The following is a 22,994-nucleotide window of genomic DNA, read 5'->3' on the forward strand; positions in this document are numbered from 1 at the left end:
TTACTTCTCATAAAATTCTTTCTGAGGTTGTACCAAAACCCCACTGCCTAGCACCTCTATGCCCTCATCTGTCCCTGGAGTCACGCAGATTAAGCTTTTAAAACATCTCAAGTCAGCTATGAAGTCCACCTAAATCTCTTCTTCTCCACACGAAACCTCCTCGGGCGCCATCGGATGTTCTCTGCGTGATATGGCTTCACAGACACTCTCCTCCTTAACATGTGGCCTCCAGTAACCACATGTAACACTTCAAGCGTGGTCTGCTGGTACAGACGGGAGCACCCAAGAGTGCATATGAAGGCAAATGTATGGACTTTGGGTGATTATGATGAGTCAGTGTAGGTTCATCCTTGGTTAAAAAAAAAGTACCATTCTGGGAGTGATGTTGATGCTGTGGGAGGCTATGCATGTGTGGGGGGAGGGAGTATATGGGAAATTTCTGCACCTTCCTCTCAATTTTACTCTAAACCTAAAACTGCTCTAAAATAAGTCTTTGAAAAATAATAATAATAAAAAGATGGCAGAGGGGAAAGAAAGAAGTGCGGTCTTTGGTGGCACCATTGCTCTCCTATTCCAAACCTGGAATTGCTTACCTCTATAATTCTAGTTGTGTAAGATAATTAAATCTGTTTATTGCCTAAAACCAAACAAAAAACAGTAATGCAGAAGTTTAATCACATTCTCAGATCAAATTAGCTTAGTTCTAAGTCACAGCACATTCTGTGCTGACTCACCCAGAAACTTCTCATTCGCAAAGGCTGCAATTAAGCTGTTCTTCCCTATCCTGTCCTGGGGCAATTGATTTTTGAGACCCCAGTGTAGGATGGATTTTATATTTATCCCTATTAAATTTGTCCTTGTCCGATGCAGCATAGGGTTGCAGCCATGAAGAATTTTTGGAATTCTGATTCATCCAGGGTAATGACTCCCTCTTCTAGCTGAATGTCACTGCAGATCCAGAAAACAAGTATTTTAAACCTTCTTCTTAGGACTCCCTGAATTTGTCTATACAGCTATACCTCATTTTATTGCACTTAGCTTTACTCCACTTCACAGGTATTGTGTTTTTTATAAATTGAAGCTTTGTGGCAACCGTGTGTCAATCGAGTCTATTGGCCCCATTTTTTCAATAGCATTTGCCCACATCGTGTCTCTATGTCACATTCTGGTAATTCTGGTAATATTTTAAACCTTTTCATTATTACTGTATTTGTTACGATGATCTGTGATCAGTGATCTTTGATGTTACTGCTACAGCTGACTGAAGGCTCAAATGATGTTGGCATTCTTTATCCATAAGGTATTTTTTAATTAAGGTATGTACATTTTTTTAGACATAATGCTATTGCACACTTAAGAGACTACAGTATAGTGTAAACATAACTTCTATATGCACTGGAAAATCAAAACCTTCATGTGGCTCACTCTAATATTTGCTTTATTATGGTGGTCTGGAACTGAACCCACAATATCTCTGAGGTATTCTCTCAAAAGAGATTTTTGACTCTCATGTAATGTATGTAGGGCAGCCCAGAGTTAGTTTATATACAAACCTGGTTTTACTTAAAGTGATAAAGACTAGAAAGCTCTTAAAAAATGCCTTAAGTTAATGGGAGGTCACAAGGGATGCTGAGAGGAAGACTCCCTGCCCCCCAGATCAGTGAAGTTCCCACGATTATTGAAAACATGATACTGTAACTTAAGAGTGTTTGAGGGTTAAAAAAAAAAAAAAAAGTAACTAAATGGAAAATCTATATACTACTAAAGAAAAGGGAACATAAGTGGCAGGTCAAAACAAACTCCCATTCATTTTTTTTTAAATTAATTAATTTAGTTTTGGCTGTGTTGGGTCTTCGTCGCTGCACAAGGGCATTCTCTAGTTGCAGCAAGCAGGGGCTACTCTTCATTGCGGTGCGTGGGCTTCTCATTGCGGTGGCTTCTCTTGTTGCGGAGCACGGGCTCTAGGCGTGTGGGCTTCAGTAGTTGTGGCACGTGGGCTCAGTAGTTGTGCCTTGCGGGCTCTAGAGCGCAGGCTCAGTAGTTGTGGCGCACGGGCTTAGTTGCTCCGTGGCATGTGGGATTTTCCCAGACCAGGGCTCGAACTTGTGTTCCCTGCATTGGCAGGCGGATTCTTAACCACTGCGCCCCCAGGGAAGTCCCCCATTCATTTTTAAAGTTGGCCCAATTACTTTGGAGAAAAGAAGAGTTTTTAATAACACTGTTTAAAATTTTTTTAAATGTTTAAGAATTTCTAATGCTATTGCATATTGATATACATCCTCTAATTCCAATCTTCTAGGGAAAAAAGAGTCGTAATTTTCTTACTCTTTCATATTTATTTCTCTAAAGGTATTAGAGACCTCTCTGACCTTAAAGAGCTAATGATGAAACAGTAATGTGAGAAGACATCCAACAAACGCCACCAATACCTGGTCATGCTGAAAGAACACCCCGTAGGCTTGAACTCCACAGTGCTTGTCATTCACATACCAAACCACTTAAGAAGTCAATGTATCTATACAGCCAACAACTTTGCACCTTTGGAATTAGACCTATTATGTACGGTGTAAAACAAAATGAACAAATGTTCAGAGAAGGAAATGCATTTGTGCAATTTGACTTTTCTGACTAGACAAAATTTCTTTTTTCTTCCCAATCTTGTTCTGGAAACAAAATACATTAATCCATTCACCAACTTAACTGTAGAACAGAAAACAAAACAAACTCTTTCCAGCTTACCATCATTGCTCCTGACACAGACCCAGAGAACTTGAATGCATATAAGATTTGAGTTGGTATAGAACTGGAAGCATCTCTTCTGGGAGCCCTTATTCTGTTAAAAGTTTGGTGTCACAAAAAATATTTCATTTCTGTGTGGGCTTAGCTGAGTCTCCATGAGTCAGTGTCTGAACAAATGCTTAGCAAGATAATGCTGTACACAGAGAAATGCTGGTAAATACAAGAAAATCCTGTTATCCTCTCTGGTTATTACCCAGTTCAATCAAATTTTTGTCTGGGTCTTTAAACAGCTAGTATTTAGAACGTTAACTATTTGCTCTTTCAATGCCAAAGTGGTCTGTCAATTTCTGTCATCCTGTTGCACTCAGAGCCATACCTGTATCCCTGCCAAGGCATGTTGGGCCAGCTTCACATTCTTGGATTCCAAAGCCAACTGGAGAGGCAGCAGGCATTTCTCCCTGGCAAACACATAAATAAGGACAACATGTGAGCTCAGCAATGCTGGCAGTCAAGTGATCCAAGCCTTATGTACACCCACCCCCAAATGCCGCCATACACGTACACAAAACTATGACCAATAATGAAACTGCACATGGATGTTAAAAAAAACACAGCAAAAAAAAAAAAAAAGCTGTGCAGAAATCATAGCATATCCTGGGAATTCCCTGGAGGTCCAGTGGTTAGGACTCCACACTTCCACTGCAGGGGGTTCGATCCCTGGTCGGGGAACTAAGATTCCTCAAGCCGCGCTGTGCGACCAAAGGGAAAAAAAAAAAATCATAGTATATCAGCAGCTCACCTTCTTAGGATGGCTACAGAGAAAACATACACAAGGACTCTCAAACAATTGTTTTGGTGAACTAATCATCACATGGAAGTCCCTTACCAGTCCATGAACACGCCTTGCTCTTTCTAGAAGTAATATAATTGCCTGTATTCAGTACACCTGGGGTGTATAACTCTAGAAAACACTGTTTATTTAGATTTCTATGCCTTGCTCATTCCTCTCCCCCACCTGGCAAGTGAGGGCATCACCACTACTCTGCCTCATGGATATAAACTGAAATTTGATCCACTTGTCAATTTCTCCCCCAATTCAAATTGTTCAATAATCACTTATAATTTATGAATTTGCCCTTTAGTCTCCATCAGGGAGACCTAAATTTTGTGATGGATTCTTTTTATTTTTTAATTTATTTTATTTGTGGCTGCGTTGGGTCTTCGTTGCTGTGCAGGCTTTCTCTAGTTGTGGCGAGAGGGGGCTACTCTTCATTGTGGTGCACGGGCTTCTCATTGCAGTGGCTTCTCTTGTCACGGAGCACAGGCCCTAGGTGGGAGGGCTTCAGTAGTTGCAGCACGCAGGCTCAGCAGTTTCCACACGCAGGCCCTAGAGCACGCGGGCTTCAGTAGTTGTGGCACATGGGCTCAGCAGTTGTGGTTCACGGGCTCTAGAGCGCAGGCTCAGTAGTTGTGGCACACGGGCTTAGTCGCTCCACAGCATGTGGAATCTTCCTGGAGCAGGGATCGAACCCATTTCCCCTGCATTGGCAGGCGGACTGTTAACCACTGCGCCACCAGGGAAGTCCCTGTGATGGATTTTTTTTTTTTTAACATCTTTATTGGAGTATAATTGCTTTACAATGATGTGTTAGTTTCTGCTGTAGAACAAAGTGAATCAGCCATACATATACATATATCCCCATATCTCCTCCCTCTTGCATCTCCCTCCCACCCTCCCTATCCCACCCCTCTAGGTGGTCACAAAGCACCGAGCTGATCTCCCTGTGCTATGCGGCTGCTTCCCACTAGCTATCTATTTTACATTTGGTAGTGTATATAAGTCCATGCCACTCTCTCACTTCGTCCCAGCTTACCCTTCCCCCTCCCCATGCCTCAAGTCCATTCTCTATGTCTGCGTCTTTATTCCTGTCCTGCCCCCAGGTTCTTCAGAACCATTTTTTTTTTTTTTAGATTCCATATAAACATGTTTCCAAGACAGAAATACAAACAAACCATCAACAACTTTGATCCATGAGAAGTACCTGGCATCAAGTGAAAGACGAAAAAAATGGCTTGAGAACTATTTGTATATTTTGAAGCTTAAGAAAAAAATAACTGGGTCCTAAAATATGTTAGGAATAAACCAAAAGGGCTACAAAGAGAAATCTATTTTTCTGTAAGAAGCATTCACTCTAAATAATTAAACAATAGATCAAGAATTTTAATCAACCCATTATTTCCCCACAGAGTTACACTGGCACAACAAATGAAATGTTACTTAGTTTTACCAGGTTCCTCCACCCTGACTTAAACCAGAGCAGCCCCATTTTTATCTGTTTTATACTTTCAGCATAACTGAAAGATTCATTGACTTTAGAGTGTATGAAAGCCACAGGGTAAGACTACGGGATTTCGTCACTGGAGGAATAAGGGTCACTGTTGCAGAACACAGTGAAACAGAAAGTTAATTATAGCTCTGATTCCTTCCTGCCCACCCTGCAGCTTTTCCATGGAATCCTCCATCAGCAGCTCCATGACAGACTGAGAGAGAGAGTACCAGACACTCCCCCTAACGCCGGCCACAAAGAACAAAACCAGACTATCAGAAAGAGCATTAAGCCCTCCTAATCCTTCTCACTATCCCTAAGTTACAATACCCCACTTTTATATGAAAATTGATTCACACTACAGCCATTTTTCATTAGTACATCCTTTGACAGGTGGATAAATTACCCAACTGTGTTACTTCTAGTTGGGTGGCTATAATTTTGTCGCTGTTACGGTTATCGTCAGCTTCTCTCAGTTACAAGGCAAACACTGCTATGCAGTCAGTTAATGCAGGAATAGCTAATTTTCCCAATTTTGTTTCTTTTATTTAATCATAACCAGTTTACAAGCTTGGAAAAATTAATTGGAAGGGTGAAAGTCCAGTGAGAATTAGCAATAATGGGCTGACGGAGGAATTAACAGAAGAGCCATAGAACTTCATCTGGAAACCCTTGAAACAATCAAATTTCCACCAGGCTTAATTCATTGTGAAAGAACTTTCATCTCCAATTTTTGGAGTCAGATCTGCCAATGAGGGCATGGTAGCAGTGAGCAAGTGTGGAGGTCCCAAACTCTTACAGTCTCATAGCCTGGGCCAGTGAAAGTCTCTGTCGAGTGGTTGTGTGCTGAAAATGCGCAAGTATTACACATTTCTCATCAAAGGCACCAAACAAGAGTGGATGCCACATTCAGCAGCAACAAGGACCTTCCTGGAATGCTGAACCCCCTGACCCTTAGGGAGCAGCATTATGTTTGCAGATAAACAACAGCATGCCCACATTGCTCTGCCATCGACAGTATCAGTCCTTGAAATCCTCATTCCACTCTCTTACCTACTTCTACACTCACACAATTTATATTGCAGACCGGAAACAGATTGCTGACAAATGCCAGGAATACCAAGTCCCACTACGATTCCAGGGGACATCACTGAACTGTTCCCCATGCCAGGCATGGTCACCAGGAAGGACTGGAAGATGTAATTGGTTCAGCTAGGTTTTGGTTTAATTGCAAGGTATCACCATTTAGTGGAAGGACTATGGGCTGTGGAATCACACAGACCTGGATTCAAACCCTAACAATTATAAATTGTTCAATCTCAGTTAATATACTTAACTCTGTTGAATCTTAGCTTCCTGGACTTCCCTGGTGGCGCAGTGGTTAAGAATCTGCCTGCCAATGCAGGGGACACGGGTTTGATCCCTGGGCTGGGAAGATCCCATGTGCTGTGGAGCAACTAAGCCCGTGTGCCACAACTACTGAGCCTGCGCTCCCACAACTACTGAGCCCGTGTGCCACAACTACTGAAGCCTATGTGCCTACAGCCCGTGCTCCGCAACAAGAGAAGCCACCGCACCGCAACGAAGAGTAGCCCCAGCTCGCCACAACTAGAGAAAGCCTGCGCGCAGCAACGAAGACCCAATGCAGCCAAATAAATAAATAAATAAATATTTTTAAAAAAAATCTTAGCTTCCCAATCCATAGCAAGAGCATCTTAAGACCAATCCTGCAGGGTTATAGTAAAGAGTACAGAAAATATATATCAGGGGTTGGAAAACTTTTTCCATAAAGAGGTAGATAAAAAATATTTTAGGCTTTGAAGACCATACGGTCTCTGTGCTCAACGCTGCTATAGCACAAAAGCAGTCAGAGACAACATGTAAATCAATGAGCATGGCTACATTCCAATAAAACTTTATTTACAGGACTTCCCTGGTGGCACAGTGGTTAAGAATCCGCCTGCCAGTGCAGCGGACACGAGTTCAAGCCCTGGTCCAAGAAGATCCCACATGCCGTGGAGCAACTAAGCCCATGAGCCACAACTACTGAGCCCACGTGCCACAACTACTGAAGCCCACGTGCCTAGAGCCTGTGCTCCGCAACAAGAGAAGCCACAGCAATGAGAAGCCCGCGCTCAGCAACAAACACCCAACACAGCCAAAACTAAATACATGAATAAATAAATTTATTAAAAAACAACAGAAAACTTTATTTACAAAAACAGGCAACAGGCCAGATTTGGCCTACAGGCTAGTTGCCCAGCCCTGATATAGACAAAGGCCCAGCAAAGACCATGATTTTCAGTACAGGATAAGAAGGTCTATCTCATCTTGTCATAGTATCCAGAAAGATTTTGCAAAGGACATAGAGCACATGTCCTGGGAGGGTCTTAGCAAGACAGATTTCTCTTAGAAAATCAGTGCTTTGGGGAAGCAGACTGACAGACTTCATCTGGGTACTAACCCAAGGCACTCCATCCATCCAACTATCCATCCAACCAACATTTGAGTGCCTGCTGTGTGCAAGGCACCGTCATGGATGCTAGGAAAGACCCAACAAGGAACAAGACGGAACAGATACTTGCTTTCATCTTATTCATGGGATGAAAAGCAGAATAAAAATTACTTGTTATTTCGCTATTTAGTCTACCAGTCACTGTAACCTTAAAATAGGCATTCTTACCCTTGTTCTACATTTGAGAAAATGGAGATTCAGAGAGGGTTCACAGCCTGCCCAATGTTACATGGCTAAAATCTATCGGAGACAATTCAAACGGAAATCTGTCTCACTCCCAAGACCAAGTTTCTTCCAACACCCTTTGGTGTCAAAAGATCAGAGCAAAGCTAGAATAGTTCTGTTTCTTAAGCTTTTTTGGATCATGAACACAAAAAGATCATCTTCCTAGAGGAGCATGCAAGTAATTTCAGGGGATTCACAGGCCCCCCAAGCCCTAACTCCACATAGATCCCAAGTTAAGAGCCCCTGCTTTCTGGAGAAAGGACCTGCCCAACACGGCAGAAACTTCCGTGTCTGTGTAAGAGAAGTGGGCCATGTTCCCTGGCTGAGCTCAGGGTTCCACTAGGATGAAAAGCTTTGAAGTGATGTTACACTGAGCCCTAAAGCAGAGAGGAGGCTGTGTGTGTGTGTGTGCGTGTGTGCGTGTGTGTGTAGGAGGTGAGAGGGATGACTAACCCTCCTCAGGATCCAAGGCCTCTCAGCGCCTCAGCCCCAGCAGTCCCCTAGATGAGTGTCATGAGCCTCAGATCACGACTTCGACAGGAAACGAACACACGCGGGGCACACTGATTTCACTGCTTCCTCTGTGGTACCATAAAAACCCTGCTGCCTTAATTTTTTAAAGTGATTTTAATAAAAGAGAATAACAGGCCTGTTAATTGAGTCTCAGGATGAAATTTATAATGAAGATGCAACGTGGCACAAACTCAGTCCCCTCTGCGCAGACCATCTTGGAATAAATCACCTTTTGATCTTGCTAGATGATGCCTAATTGGGGAAAGGGCATACCAAAACCAACATTCAGTTACATGAAGTGATTATTTTTTATGCACGAGCATGTGCAAGATCACTCTTGCCTAATTAAATATGGACAGTGGCCCCAGGTTTCATGCCCTGGCATGTCATTATTTCTTAAAGAAGAATAATTAGCAGCTCTGCACATGCACGAGGAAGACATTATCCCGTGACAGTGTCTGGTTGTGTCAAGGAGACTGAGTCTCTCTCCTTAACTGTGTTGTCATGGTTCACAGACCAGCTTTATTGGGCTGGAAGATAACAATGGACAAAGGGAAATTAAAATGGGTGAACAGGGGAGCAGATAGGATTTACCAAAAATTACCTGTCAATAATGAGCACAAAAATGAACTTCATGTAAAACCAAACCTTTTTCTGAATTTTAGGTTGCTTCCTCTTTGATGCAGTACATGGGATGGAGCACAAAGATACCTTAGATTTCTGAGGTCTGCTTATACTGTATACTTCTAGGATTCTATGATCTAAGCCATTTACTCAGTAACTGTCTGGATTCCTTCACATAATAACCATGGCTCTGATTGAATATCAGTGGCCTGTATGTCCCAAGTACCATGTTCACACCGTCGTATTTACTATTTTATTATGTAGAGATTTAACCGTTGACAAAACAAACTAAGAGAGACTAGATTACCTGTCCAAGGCCACATGTTTGTAAATGACAGAGCTGTGATTTACATTTAGACCATCTGTCTTCAAAACCCCTGTTCTTTGGCCTCCGCCAGCCGACAGCTCCCCACCAACTGTGGCATATGGCACCCTGCTTTACAAACAGCAATCCAGATGTCCACCCGTTTAAAAGAATGGGGACAGACATCAAATAAGTAATGTAAATTATCTTACTGTGAGGGTCATTCATGAAGCAATGTGTTACATTTGACAGTTGGAATGTAGTTATGAATGCAGTTATGGAAAGGTATATACAGTTTGGATGAGTGGGATAAATGTGGCTTTGGATCTAGCTGCTGGGTTCAAGGACAGCCATCACTTTTCCTAGTAATCATGACCTTTCCTAGTTTGAGTACAGAAGGTTTTTCAGCCCCTTGTTGTGACACTTGGGATATTATTTGTGTTTATAAATACCGATGCTTTAAACAGTTTGCATCAACACTGATGAATTTTCATTGACTAAGCTTTCGCCAGAGCCAATTCACTGAGCCAATTGGAACTGAATTGTTTCCTTAACTGATTTTCTCTGCAGTGCAGTTAAAATTTCCATTTTATTTCTATTTTCACTCCTATTTTTATGAAATTATCTTCATCAGTAACCTCTATATTTCGCAACAAAGATTAGATTCATCCTTCAGGAACTGTTCTAGGTCCTAGGGATACAACTGTGAACAATATAAAATCCCATTTCTCCTGCAGGATTTCGAGATGCCTTAGCAAGCCTCTTGCAATTATTAAGTAGAACATATGAAACTTCCATTTTCTGTACATCGGAAAGGGTTGAATATCCATAATTTTACATGATTCACTCTGTTAAAAAGAATCCTAAATAGATAACCAACAAGGTCCTACTGTACAGCACAGGCAACTATACTCAATATCTTGTAATAACCTATAAGGAAAAAGAATCTGAGAAAGGATATACATATATATGTATAACTGAATCACTTTGCTGTGTACCTGAAACTAACACGACATTGTAAATCAACTATATTTCAATAAAAATTTTTTAGAAAAGAATCCTAAATAGTATATGGTTATGCTCATATTTTCCCTCAAAATATACTTTTATTATATTTCATTATAAAAGGCATACATGTACATTACAAAATCCAAACAATACAGAGAGACACACAATGAAAATTAATTAGGGCACTACCTAAGAAAAGAGCTGGGCTGAATGCTGACCATGGGTATGTCCAGAGAGTGGCATGGGGGATCTTTCATTTTCTTTCTATTTATACTTTCTATTTGTATTAATTTTTATATAATAACTCTAGAGTATACTGATATAATCTGAAGAAAATATTCATAAAGCCACAAAGTCACTGGACTCCTCACAAGTTAACATCACAGCATTTTCTTCTCCTGTTCAGCTCAAATATGTGAGTGAACCTGCACATACACAGAGAAAATATTAAACATGGAACTCATTTTCTTCCTGGCACTTACATCAACAGTCCAAGTGTTCTTTTTAGCAATTATATGTACACTTCTTGTTTATAAAGTAAACCTCCATTTACCTGATGGGCCTCACTATGCTAATAGGTTTTTGTAATGAGAGGACAACTGCAGACAATTTAGTAGGTTATCAATCACCTGAAACTTTTTAAATACTATCTAGATTTTTATCTTTGCTATTTGACATGTCTAATTAAAAAATAAGCTGTAAAAGAAGAGAAAGCAACATAAATACGAAAACATTTTGGTATACTATTGTAATAGGGAAATGGGTTTATCTTTTTCATTTTAATATTCTTGCAATATTTAAAAAATATAAAACACAATAGGTCAAGAAGATAATTTATAAGAGTAAATTTTTATTCATTTTGAAAAAAAATTTTTTCCAATGACTTATTGAGACATGTAAGTTACATATAACATTGTAGAAGTTTAAAGTGTACAACAAAATGATTTGATATATGTATATATTGCAAAATAACGACCCCAATAAGTTTAGTTAACAAGAATCACCTCACATAGTTACAATTTTTTTTCTTGTGATGAGAACTTTGAAGATCTATTCTCTTAGCAACTTTCAAATATATAATGTAGTATTGTTATAGTCACCATGCTGTATATTATATCCCCATAGCTTATTTATCTTTGAAAAAAATTAAAGGTGGCTTGGTATTTTCACCTGCAATCTAGAATTATCAATACTACTACTTCTACCAAAAGATATAAATTCTATGTAATCGGGGGAAAAACACTAAAGGTTTTCTTTTTTTTCCACCTAGAGGAAAAAAAGGAGAAAATAAAGTCCATATTAATCATAAGGAGGTTGTTCCTGATTTTTTTAAACAACTACTGAGCACCTATTATGTCTGGGGCACTGCACATGGCACTGAGTAAAGAACAGAGGAAAACAGATATCATTCCTTTTCAAGATAGGGGCAAGTGTAAAGGTGTACATTCACCTTCTGAATGGATGAATGAGTAAACAAACGAACAAATAAATAAGTGGAAAATGCCTAAGAAGTGTTAACATAAAGGCCATTTAAAGATTGGTTGATCTTATAAAAATAAACAAGTCAGGTAAAAAAAAAAAAAAAAAGACCAAATCAAGTGGCATTCCCATTCCATTGGATACAACACTCTGTGTTGGACACAACATACTGGCTTTTCTCTTTGGATGGAGTGTTCTGTCACTTTCAACCAGAGGATTACTAACTGATACAAGGGAGAGTGACAGTGGATGTCACAGAAGTGCCAACTGTTAAAGCCTTAGTGTGCCACACACCAGGCTAAGGGTCTAGGCACACAATTTCATCTAAGCTGCACACCAACCCAGCGAGGAAGGACGAATGTTATCGACATTTACTGATGAGGGAAGTGAAAGGGAGAGAGGACCAGTCACTCCTGGACAAGGGCTGGAGCAGCGCTGGACCCCTGAACTCAAGCTCCTTAACAGCACGTGACATGAATGGTTACCATTTGTCACTCTCACACCTGTTCCAAGACCTGGTTAAGCATTTCACACACAGCAAGCCTGTGAAGCACCATTCACAAAGAAACTCCTTTCTGTCCATGGTCAATCCATCCTTATACTTCCTCACTTTATCTCCCACATCAATCATTCACGTGTGAACTTTTACATTTTTCCACTTATAAACCCCTCCTCACCTCCATCAACACACTTATCAGTTCCTCATATAACCACTTCCTGTGGCACCATGGAAAGATTTTACTCTTTAATTCTGTCATCAAAAACAATTTGTCAATGTATCTCAAGAGCTTAAAAATATTAGTATGCTTTGACCTTGGATTTTCTATTGTATGAACCTTTTCTAAAGAAATCATCAGAGATACAGCAAAGTTTCAGGTGCAGAGATTTATCTGTAGTTTTATTTATAATGTAAATAAGGTTAAATAAATTCTAGTACATCTCTGAAATGGAATAACGTACAATAATTTAAAGTATCTTGAAAAGTTTTTATTAACACAGGAAAATGCTTTGAAAATGTTATGTCGAAGAAATTTAAAATGAGAATACAATGTAGAAAATATACCATACCACGGTCCTACACTTGAATTAAAAAGTTATATACACACACAAGTGAGTGGAGGAGAAAGGGACTGAGGCTGGAAAGAAATTCCTCAAAACCCCTCTGGAATATATCTCAGTCTTTTGGGAACATGGATGGTTTTGGTTTTATTATTTACATGTTTCAACATTTAAAAATCTTTCAATAATAAAATATATTACCTTTAGAAATAGAGAAGAAGTGACGCTAGCCCTCTCCCATATGTGCATAAACACACGCCCCCTTTCCTTCAAAGCTCTGGCCTAGCATCCTCAAAGGCTGTGTTTCCAGTAACGGCTTCAATCTAATCCTTCCTGAATTTCCTCTGTGCTAACTTCATCTCTTCATCAAGTCACTACCCTTCCCACTTTATCAAAAGCTGGGCAATATTCCTGGAATAGTTTCTCTTTCCCCAAAGACATTTCCTTAGCATCTTTCAAACACTTGCTGAATTCTTTCTTTTCCCCAAAACCTTTGTGGCTGAAAATAGGCTTGCTTATGACCCTCAAGTATTGATATAATTACCATAGTCACATGTATCTAAAATCAGTATGCTTAAATTAATTTTGCTTCTTTCTATGGCATGTTTTCTTCCAATCAAGCTTTCAGGTTTACAGTGTGAATATGCTAACAGAATGAAACATGCCTGTGGGAATTGCCCTGCCCTGCCCTGGAACATGGAACCACAGGCATTTTGTTACTTAATGATTTTTTTCATGATGAAAATGCTCTGACAGGCAATCTAGAGGCAAGACTCTGCCCGGAATCTCTGTCACGGAGGGGCAAGTAGGGAGAAACCACTAGAACAAATAAGATTTCTAACTCGAATACTCAAATCTTAGGGAAGAAGAGAAAATGAGCCATACCACAACATCATTTTTTTTATGTGCCGATAACTTTATGCAAATGGTAGTTACCTCTTGAAAAACAGTAAGTCTATGCAATAAACATCATTCAGAAACGCCTATATAACCAAAAACAGGTAACTTAAAAAACAAAAACTAATCCCTTTGAGACAAAACTGTGATTTCTTTACATTCTATTCAGAACTCACTGGCCTATTAAAGCTCACGAATAATGTGTATACATTTATTATAATGACTTCTCACCACTTAAATGTCATGACAGCAAAACGGTAGGATTAAATGTCAAGTTGCATTTTTCTGTGAGATAGAAATTTCCAGTTATGATGTCAAAACGCCTGTAAAACCAGTCTATTAGCAAATCAACACAAATGTCAGAACTAAAATTTGTATTCCTCAATGGCTAATAGTCTTTGAGAAGTACGTAAGATGTTCAGTAATAAAAAGATTTTTTATTTTAATATTTATGTAGACATCCAGGCTCTGTATGAAGTATTAGGCATAATGATGAATGAGACAGAGTTCCTGCCCACAAGGAACCCACTGTCTAAGGGAGATAACACAGGTACAAAGTAATAGGCACTTGTATTAAGGTACACACAACTACAGAAGTAGATAATAGGGGCAGGAGAGATCCTATCTAGAAAAATTCAAATGTCTTCATGCACGAGGTGATACTCATTTGGCCCTGAAAAAGGAGGGGACAGTATGGGACTTGGTCAGCCAGGTGAGGAAGAGGGAAAGGACATACCCAGCTGAGACTGTGCGTGCAAAGGCAGAGTGGATTCATGGAACAGCCCAAGTACAATTATGACCCAATAAGTCATGGTGGGAAGACTGGTGAGAAATGAGTTTGACAAAGTAGATTTGAACCAGGTTTTGAAGGGTCTCGCATGCGACGCCAGAGAGACTGGCCTTTAGCCAATTGAAAATAAAGAGCTAATAAAAGATTTTTAATCAAGGGAATAAGGTGATCGCAGACATTTTCTATACAAAATGGAACTCTGGCTACAATGTGGAAAATGGATAAAAAGTACAAATATCATGGAAAAAATTTTGGAGTCAAACTAATCTGATTCAAATTTAGGCTCTGCCAATTACAACCTGTGCACTAAGTTTTCAACCTCTTCAAGGCTCATTTTATTCATCTCAAAATACAGAAGTAACATTACCTACCTTGAGAAGTATTGTGATGATTAGATAAGAAGCTACATTAGAAACTTTGCTGATTGCCAGCCTAACCTTCTCAGCACTCCTGAAGACGCCTGGGCCAACCCCCTTCTCTTCCAACCCCTGGCTCTGTCCTGCCCCAGGAGAGGTCTCGTGGGCACAGGTATGGACATCCCAGACTGCAGGCAAATCTCAGACCACAACCCATGCAAACAGCTGCCCTGTGGCCAGGCCTCAAGCCTAGAGATGCACATTCCCAAAGATAGAGGTGGGGAAAGGGCCCACATGCTGTTTCTAGAAGGAGGCTCAGCATAATCTAAGTAGGGAACTCTTAAGTCTCAAGTACTCAGAGCATGAGCTGAGGGTGCAGGGTGGGCTCTGGGTGGGAATGTTCCCTTCGCCCCGAGGAGAAGGAGAATGGGGCCTCTACAACATGAGCCCAGGGCAGGGTTCCACCTCACCCAGGGCTTAGGGTGGTATGATAGTGCCTAACATCTTGTACACCCAACAAATGATTGTTGTCATGGTACTTTTTCTTACTGGTCACACTGTCTTGTTATTATAGTTTTCTTGTTGATATTATTTACTGGCAGCGGAAAGACCTGGAAGAAGGAACTGCCCTCTGCTATAGGGGCGTAGTCCCGAAAGTACAATGTACTTGGGCCTGTATTAAAAAATGAAAAGGAAGAAACAGAACCTAGAGATAGCACAGAAGTAGAGTAGAGAGGACCTACTGGAAGAACAGTTTTGAGGAAGGAAGTGGGAAGGATAATAACTAAAGTTTTGTATATTTTGAGTTCAAGATTCCTTTGGGCATCCAAGTACTAACAAATAGAAAACTGGATGTACCTATCTGGAGCTCAGAAAAAATGTAGACAGTAGCCATCTAAAAGTGGTAGCTGAAACCTTGGAAGTGGATGAAACTTCCAAGGAAAAGTAAGAGATGTAAAACAGAAGGACAGAGCTTAGAAAAATCCCTCCAGTCAGTGAGTGGAAAAAAGAAATGATGCCAGCAAAGGAAAAGTCAAAGGAAGCTGTGATGCTCAAGAAGATGGCAGAAAGAAGGCTGCCTTCAAGATATGTCCATACAGTATTAATACCAATCAGTCATTGAGTGCCCACTCTGTGCCAGGCATTATCACTTGGCATATATACATGATCTCATTTAATTTAGTACTTACAGCACTATGTTAATAGGTAATTATTTCCATGCCATCAATGAGCTAACAGGCTCAGAGATAGTAAGTCAATTGTCCCATGTCACATAACTACTGTAAAGCATTAGGTGCCGTTATAAGCTGAACCCTACTGTTAAAACTTAGGAAAAACTAGGAACACTTTGGTCTCTGTTGTAGAGAAGGTATGGAAAGGAAGAGAAGTGATGAGCCCATCCAATGGAAGAGGCTGTGAACTAGGAACTTTCTCATTATGTTACCTCGTTTAATCCTCATGAGAAATGGGGCAGTGGACATTATCAAGCCCATCTTACAGTTCAAGACATGGAGGCTCCCTGAGCCAAGTAGCCATGGACAGAGCTGGTAAATGGATGAGTCCAGATTCAAATGTAAGGACTGTGTGACACAAAAGCCTACACTCTTTCCATAGCAACATGTTGCCTCTCCATCATTAGGGAACAGGAACTAAAAGGGGAAGGGAAAGGCATCTACAACGTGGAAACAAACATAGACCTTCCTGGAAATTAACCAAAGTAATAAAAAATATTAATCATCCAGTTGTCTTACGTTCTCCCCTAAAACAACCCAGCAGCACATGAAAGCCAGTGCAATAATCCCCACTTCTCTCAGGACAAGTACCATCAAGAATTGTTTCTGTCTGGGCTTCCCTGGTGGCGCAGTGGTTGAGAATCTGCCTACTAATGCAGGGCACACGGGTTCGAGCCCTGGTCTGGGAAGATCCCACATGCCGCGGAGCAACTGGGCCCGTGAGCCACAATTACTGAGCCTGCGCGTCTGGAGCCTGTGCTCCGCAATAGGAGAGGCCGCGATAGTGAGAGGCCCGCGCACCGCGATGAAGAGTGGCCCCTGCTTGCTGCAACTAGAGAAAGCCCTCGCACAGAAACGAAGACCCAACACAGCCAAAAATAAAATAAATAAATAAATAAATAAAATTAAAAAAGAATTGTTTCTGTCTGAGTAAAGATGAGCTTTGGCAAGGATGTGGAGAAAAGGGAACCCTGTGCACTGTTAGTGGGAATATAATTTGGTGCAGCCAGTATGGAAAACAGTAGGGAGATTCCTCAAAAAATTAAATATGGAATTACCATATGGTCCAGCAATCCCTTGTCTGGGTATATACTCAAATGAAATCGGTATCTAAAAGAAATATCCACATTCCCATGTTCATTGCTGTTTTATCCACAATAGCCAAGTTATGGAAACAACTTAAGTGTTCATCAACAGATGAATGGATAAAGAAAAGGTGATATCTATCTAGCTACAGATAGAACCACACACAATGGAATATTATTCAGCCATAGAGAGGAAGGAAATCCTGCCATTTGCAACAACATTGGTGAATCTACAAGACACTGTGCTAAATGAAATAAGCCAGAGGCAGAAAGACAAATACTGCATGAGCACACACACTTATATGTGAAATCTAAAAAAAAGTCAAACTCAGAGAAAGAGGGAGTAGAATGGTGGTTGCCAAAGGCTGGAGGGCGGGGGAATAGGGAGACGCTGGTCACAGGGTACAAACTTTCAGTTATGAGGCGGATTAGTTCTGGGGATCTGATGAACAGCTTAGTGACTACAGTCAGTAATACTGTACTGTATGTATACTTGAATCTTGTATACTTGAATCTTGCTAAGAGAGTAGATCTTAAGTGTTCTCACCATACACACACACACACACTAACTATGTGAGGTGTTGGATGTGTTGATTAACTTGATTATGGTAATCATTTCACAATGTATACATACGTCAAATCAATACACTGTACACCTTAAATATATACAATCTTATTTGTCAATTACACCTCAATAAAGCTGGCGGGGGCAGAATGAAACCTTTTATATTTTGAAGTTACAGTCTCTGTTCCCTGTTTAAAGCACTGTAGCTCTTTTCTCCACAGGCATCGAAAATCACTTTCAGCCATCCACGTACACAGATGACTCCCTTTAAGCAATTCATTTTGACAATAAGCATCAGGCAGAGAGCAGTGATGTTAAATTTTATTTTCCCATAAGCAGCAACTTCTCCCAGCAATAATATGTTGTGGTATTTCAACAACTGAATATCCCAATACATTCAGCCCTGCAAGCACTTTTTAAAAAATAGGTCTTGGGTGAAAGCCAAAAAAGGTTAGTTTGGTTCCTTATTAGCTGCCTGCTTTAAACACATTATAGACTCTATACTTTCCCTCTCCCAGCCTGTACAGTCAGCTGAATAAGACCTACATTAATCTGCCACTCAACAGGTATGTCTGGCCTCACCTGATGTGAAGACAAGACTGGGACTAAATTTATTTTTAAAGACTGGGTTTGTTATTGGCATTATAGTGCCAAATTGAAAGTTGCAGTTTTCAAACTCTGGCAAGTTACCTTTTGGCCTGTTTTAAACTGCCTTAAACATGCTCACCCTGTAGGCAGTTTTATTTACCATACATCAGCCATGGGCTACTTTATTCCTCTCAAGGTAATATCATATCTATTCTATAACTGCATGACCTTCCTAAATGCAACATGCACTGGAAGAAAAACAAATGCCCAGTATTTTTTTATGCACTGAAGGGAAGAAACAGTAGCAGACTGTCCTCTTAGTGAAATTTTTAAAGACCAGAAGACAGGAAACCAAGACAGTAAGAGCAGCCTGACACCAATCCCAATCCAGGGCATGACAATGGGACTGCAAAGGACTGAGCTGTGACTAAACAGGAGGGCCGTCCAGATCCTCCTTCCCATGGGTGTTCACATAAGTCTTCCTGGGGTTATTATTCTTGGCACGCTTATCCATCAGAGGTCACAAAGAACAAATGCAACACAGCCATTCACAACAGTCTTGGCTGTAAATGCCCTAAATCCAAATAGAGACTTAGTGAGTTTGCAAAACTACATATCCCACAAAATCAGTGGAAACAAGCTAAGGTCCTCAAGGCTGATAAAGATGTTCATATGGCAGAAAGGGAAATTTGTCAATGAATTTATCAAGTATTCACATATTTTAAACACTATAACTATGATTCTGCTATAATTACTATTTTTATCGGTAAAATCCCACTATATAGACTCTTCTAGATAAAGAAAAGAATCTCTCCTTTTCCAAGGTAATGAAAGGACCCCCATTCAGAAAATGGAGAGTAACTGACTCGACCACGTAAACACTCTTCCAGCTGCACAAGATGCCCTGTTACTAGGGTGACCTGACCCACTGTCTATATCACAGCAGGAACGTGCTGAACAGGATCAAAATGACCAGGAACCCTGCAGCTGAAAAGACAGGGTCAAATCAACCCAGGAAGTAAACATTCAGACTCAAGTTTATGGGCCCTTACTCATCACCACTCTCACAGCCACAGTGGGTGGCTGTCCTCTCTCCCTGGGGACAAAGAAGGACCCAATGTCCCTATGCAGGCGGAGCGCCACCCAGTCATCCCTGGAGACATTTCTGCTGGCATGCCAAGGCAGCTGGACCAGCCCAACTGAAAGCTCAGGGTGTCTGAGCAGGGAGCGCCCCTGCTCTGGTGTAAGTGTGAAGGCCATAGGGAAGATCACAGTATCGTGGGGGGCAATGAAGTCTGTTAACTCTGGCCCAACCTGGAGATTTATGATTTCGTTTTGGCCAACAAACATAGGGTATAATCCTGGGCATGTTGCTGAGCTCTCTCTGGGATGTCGCTTCTACTCACAAGACACTGGGAAGGGTCTGCCCTTCCCAGCCCCCTTCAAAAGGATGAGAAGGATAAACTGAGTAGGAGATATGAAAGGGCTTTGAAAGCCAACACTTTATAGAAGTATCAGGGAGGTGTACTGGGAGAGGTGTACTGGGGAGAGTAAACTCTAAGGAAACCCTCTTTCGTCCTGGCTCAGACACCTGCCTTCTTTTTAAGTCTCAGCTGTCTTATCTGCAAGATGGGGATCTCTCTATCACCTCTTCAAATTCTAAAAGCCTCTACTTCTCTGAAATGTGTGGTTGGCAGTGTTAGCAGCCTTCTCCTTAGCAACTAGATTCCAACTTTGTTTTGACTGACAGTATGGTCAGCCTCAACTGGTAGATCAAGATTGGTCTAAGCCTTTCTGGAGAATCCTGTTTCCAACTTTTCAGCCTCCCCTGTGGCTCTGAACAACCTTTTGCTTTCCTGATATAAAGGATTAGACCTGTTTAGCTGGCACTGCCCTTCTGCCTTCAGTTTTTTTGCCTTCTGTCTTGGATTAGGATGTGATGACTGGAGCTGCAACAGCCTTTTTGTGGTATGAAGAGCCAACTATAATGGAAGGCCAACAGAATCCTGGACATACCAGTGCTGAAGGCCTAACTCCAGACTGCATATTATATGAGGGAAATAAGCCCTATCTCGTTTAAACTTCTGTTAGACTTTCCACTACTTACCACTGAAGGCATTCATAAACTATACACTGTGATAAAGCCTATTCCTAGAGAAGAGCCAGTATTCAAATAATTGCATATATGCCTTCTCTCTCGATACATTTTTCCAAAGGGGAAAGGGGAAATGAAGGAATAGATAGGGACAACGTTCATTCCTATTCTAACACATCTAAATGACAGGTATTCAGCAAACATGCATCAAAAACATAGAATATATTAGTTAAATGAACAATTTTCAAGTCAGACCTGTATTTGAACCTCTATCATATATTAGCTGTGCGACTTCAAGCAAATGGTTTTATCACTCCAATCTGTTTTATCATTAAAATATAGGTTATATTAGAACCTATCGTACTTGTTGTAAAATTTAATAAAGACAATGCATAAAGTCATTAGTACAATTCCTGGCATAGATCAATGCTCCATAATTGGTAGCCTTCAGTATTGTGGGGGGCAGGCATATTATATAGACCAGGGTCCCTGAGTATAAAGACAACGGAGTTTGGGGTCTAACTCGCGGAGCACACGAGTAAATCAGTTATTTGCGGCAGTGGGACAAGGCTATGATATCCACCTGTGTGCCCAGGGTGTGGGAGAGAAGCTTGGCCCCATCTCCAAGGCCCCAGGCCTTGTAAATGCCACAGATGTTTCAGCTCTCCTATTCCACCAGTTACCAAATACTCAATTTAGAATTTCAGCTTGACCTGCAGAAGAAATAAAAAGGACAACAAAATGGCCAAACGACAGCCAGAAAAGAGGAAAAAGATCCCATCAATAGATCTTCAGGTTACAGCTGCCACATTCACCTGGGCTATCCTCCTACCCCTGTGTCCCTGAGGGTCATGGGATTCCTTTAGGGAGAGTGTATTGGGGAGGGTGCTTTCAGCTGCAAGTGATAGGAAATCCAACTCCCTAAGAGGCTTAAACAAGGAGGCAGGCTGGCTCCAGGCTGAGGTAAGTCCATGCTCTCAAGGCACAGCCAAGAACCCAGGTTCTTTCCATCTTTCTACTAATCCACCCTCGATTTGTCAGCTTTATCCCCTGGCTGGCTCCCCTCACAGAGACAAAGCAGCTGTAGTTGCTACAAGCATCATTCAAATGTGACAAGTTCCAGAGGAAGAAAGAACTTCACCTTGACAGGACTGAGACAGCATCCCTCTCACACTCCATTCTGATACACGGGATGCAGGGCAAGCCCATGGCCACACCAGACAGCCCAGCCTGCAATGGGGCAGCCTCCGCTGAAGCACACGGCTGATAACAGAGGCAGTTCCTGATACCCAATCAGGCGTGTTGGGGGTAGGGGGTGGTTAGGCAACCAAAGGTTTCTGTTCCACAGAAAAATGATGGTTCCAGTTCCCTATTTCAGATGCCAGAATTTATTTTAAAGAACATTTACAAGGGCCACAGTGCAGTTTTCTAGATCTTGCCAACTTGGGCTGATTTGTTTGTAATTCCCAGGGGCCAAGTAGGCCTCTTTGTATTCTTGGAAATCAGGAATAACACTTAAATCCGGATTCTTATCTGCTCCTTTGTTCCCAGAACTTTGTTTTCCACTCTAAAATCAGACTTTGAAACTCAGGACCGGAAAAAACAAAACAAAACAAAAAACCTTAATCCTGCTACAAACTGCCAAAACACCGTGAGCCTATTTTATCAGAGGGACGTTTCTCTTGTGATTTGTTGTATATTCTGCAAAGTACTGTCTTATTTGATATCTTATGTAATCTTCATAAGACCTCAATAAGGAGGACATTGTTTGCAGGACTGTGATGGGGCAACTTCCACGGCTAGTGGCTCTAAAAAGAATCCGGGGACAGTTCCACAGGCCTGTGAGGCAGGAGAACAGAGAGCCACCTCCCTCCAAAGCATAGCCGCATGCTTGCTGTGCAGGCCTAAAGCTTTGGGAGCCAAGGCAAGGTCCTGAGAAGGTAGGGCTGAGAGCAGCTCCTGTTCTCAGGTACGAGGAAGAGTTGGTGACTCCGAAGAATGAATGATTTGAGACTCTGGCTTCTGAAATGGGGAGAAATGGTTCTCAAAGTATAGCCTAGACACCTGAGATCTTGTCAGAAGGTCCATAAGTTCAAAACTTTTCATTCTCAATCTCTTAGGAGTATACAGTGGAGTTTATCAAAAAAGAATTTTCACAATTATTTGAAAAGGTGATTAAAATTACCCTCCTGTTTTAAACCATTTACCTGTTGAAGCTGGATTTGCTTTATCTACTTCAACCAAAGCAACAGATTGTAACAGACTGAATGGAGAAGCAGAGCTGAGGATCCAGCTGTTTTCTATTAAGCCAGATAGTAAAGGGATTGGCAAAATGTAAAATTTGTTTTGAAAGCAGTTACTTTTCATTAAAAAAAAAAAGTCTTTATAGGGCTTCCCTGGTGGCGCAGTGGTTAAGAATCTGCCTGCCAATGCAGGGAACACGGGTTCGAGCCCTGGTCCGGGAAGATCCCACATGCCGCGGAGCAACTAAGCCCGTGCGCCACAACTACTGAGCCTGCGCTCTGGAGCCCACGTGCCACAACTACCGAAGCCCGGGCGCCTAGAGCCCGTGCTCCGCAACTAGAGAAGCCAG

At 41.2% G+C, this 22,994-nt stretch overlaps 1 protein-coding gene across 1 annotated transcript in view; it reads right to left on the bottom strand.

Annotated features, from left to right (window-relative positions):
* ARFGEF3 (ARFGEF family member 3) overlaps positions 1–22,994 on the bottom strand; it is a 199,544-nt gene that overhangs the window by 153,292 nt on the left and 23,258 nt on the right. Inside the window, exon 3 of the mRNA XM_061206836.1 lies at positions 3,116–3,197. Coding sequence (XP_061062819.1) covers positions 3,116–3,197 — 82 coding nt within the window. The remainder of the gene's footprint in view (positions 1–3,115; positions 3,198–22,994) is intronic.

This window comes from Eubalaena glacialis, chromosome 12 (genome assembly GCF_028564815.1).
Source record: "Eubalaena glacialis isolate mEubGla1 chromosome 12, mEubGla1.1.hap2.+ XY, whole genome shotgun sequence".
Lineage (NCBI taxonomy): Eukaryota > Metazoa > Chordata > Mammalia > Artiodactyla > Balaenidae > Eubalaena > Eubalaena glacialis.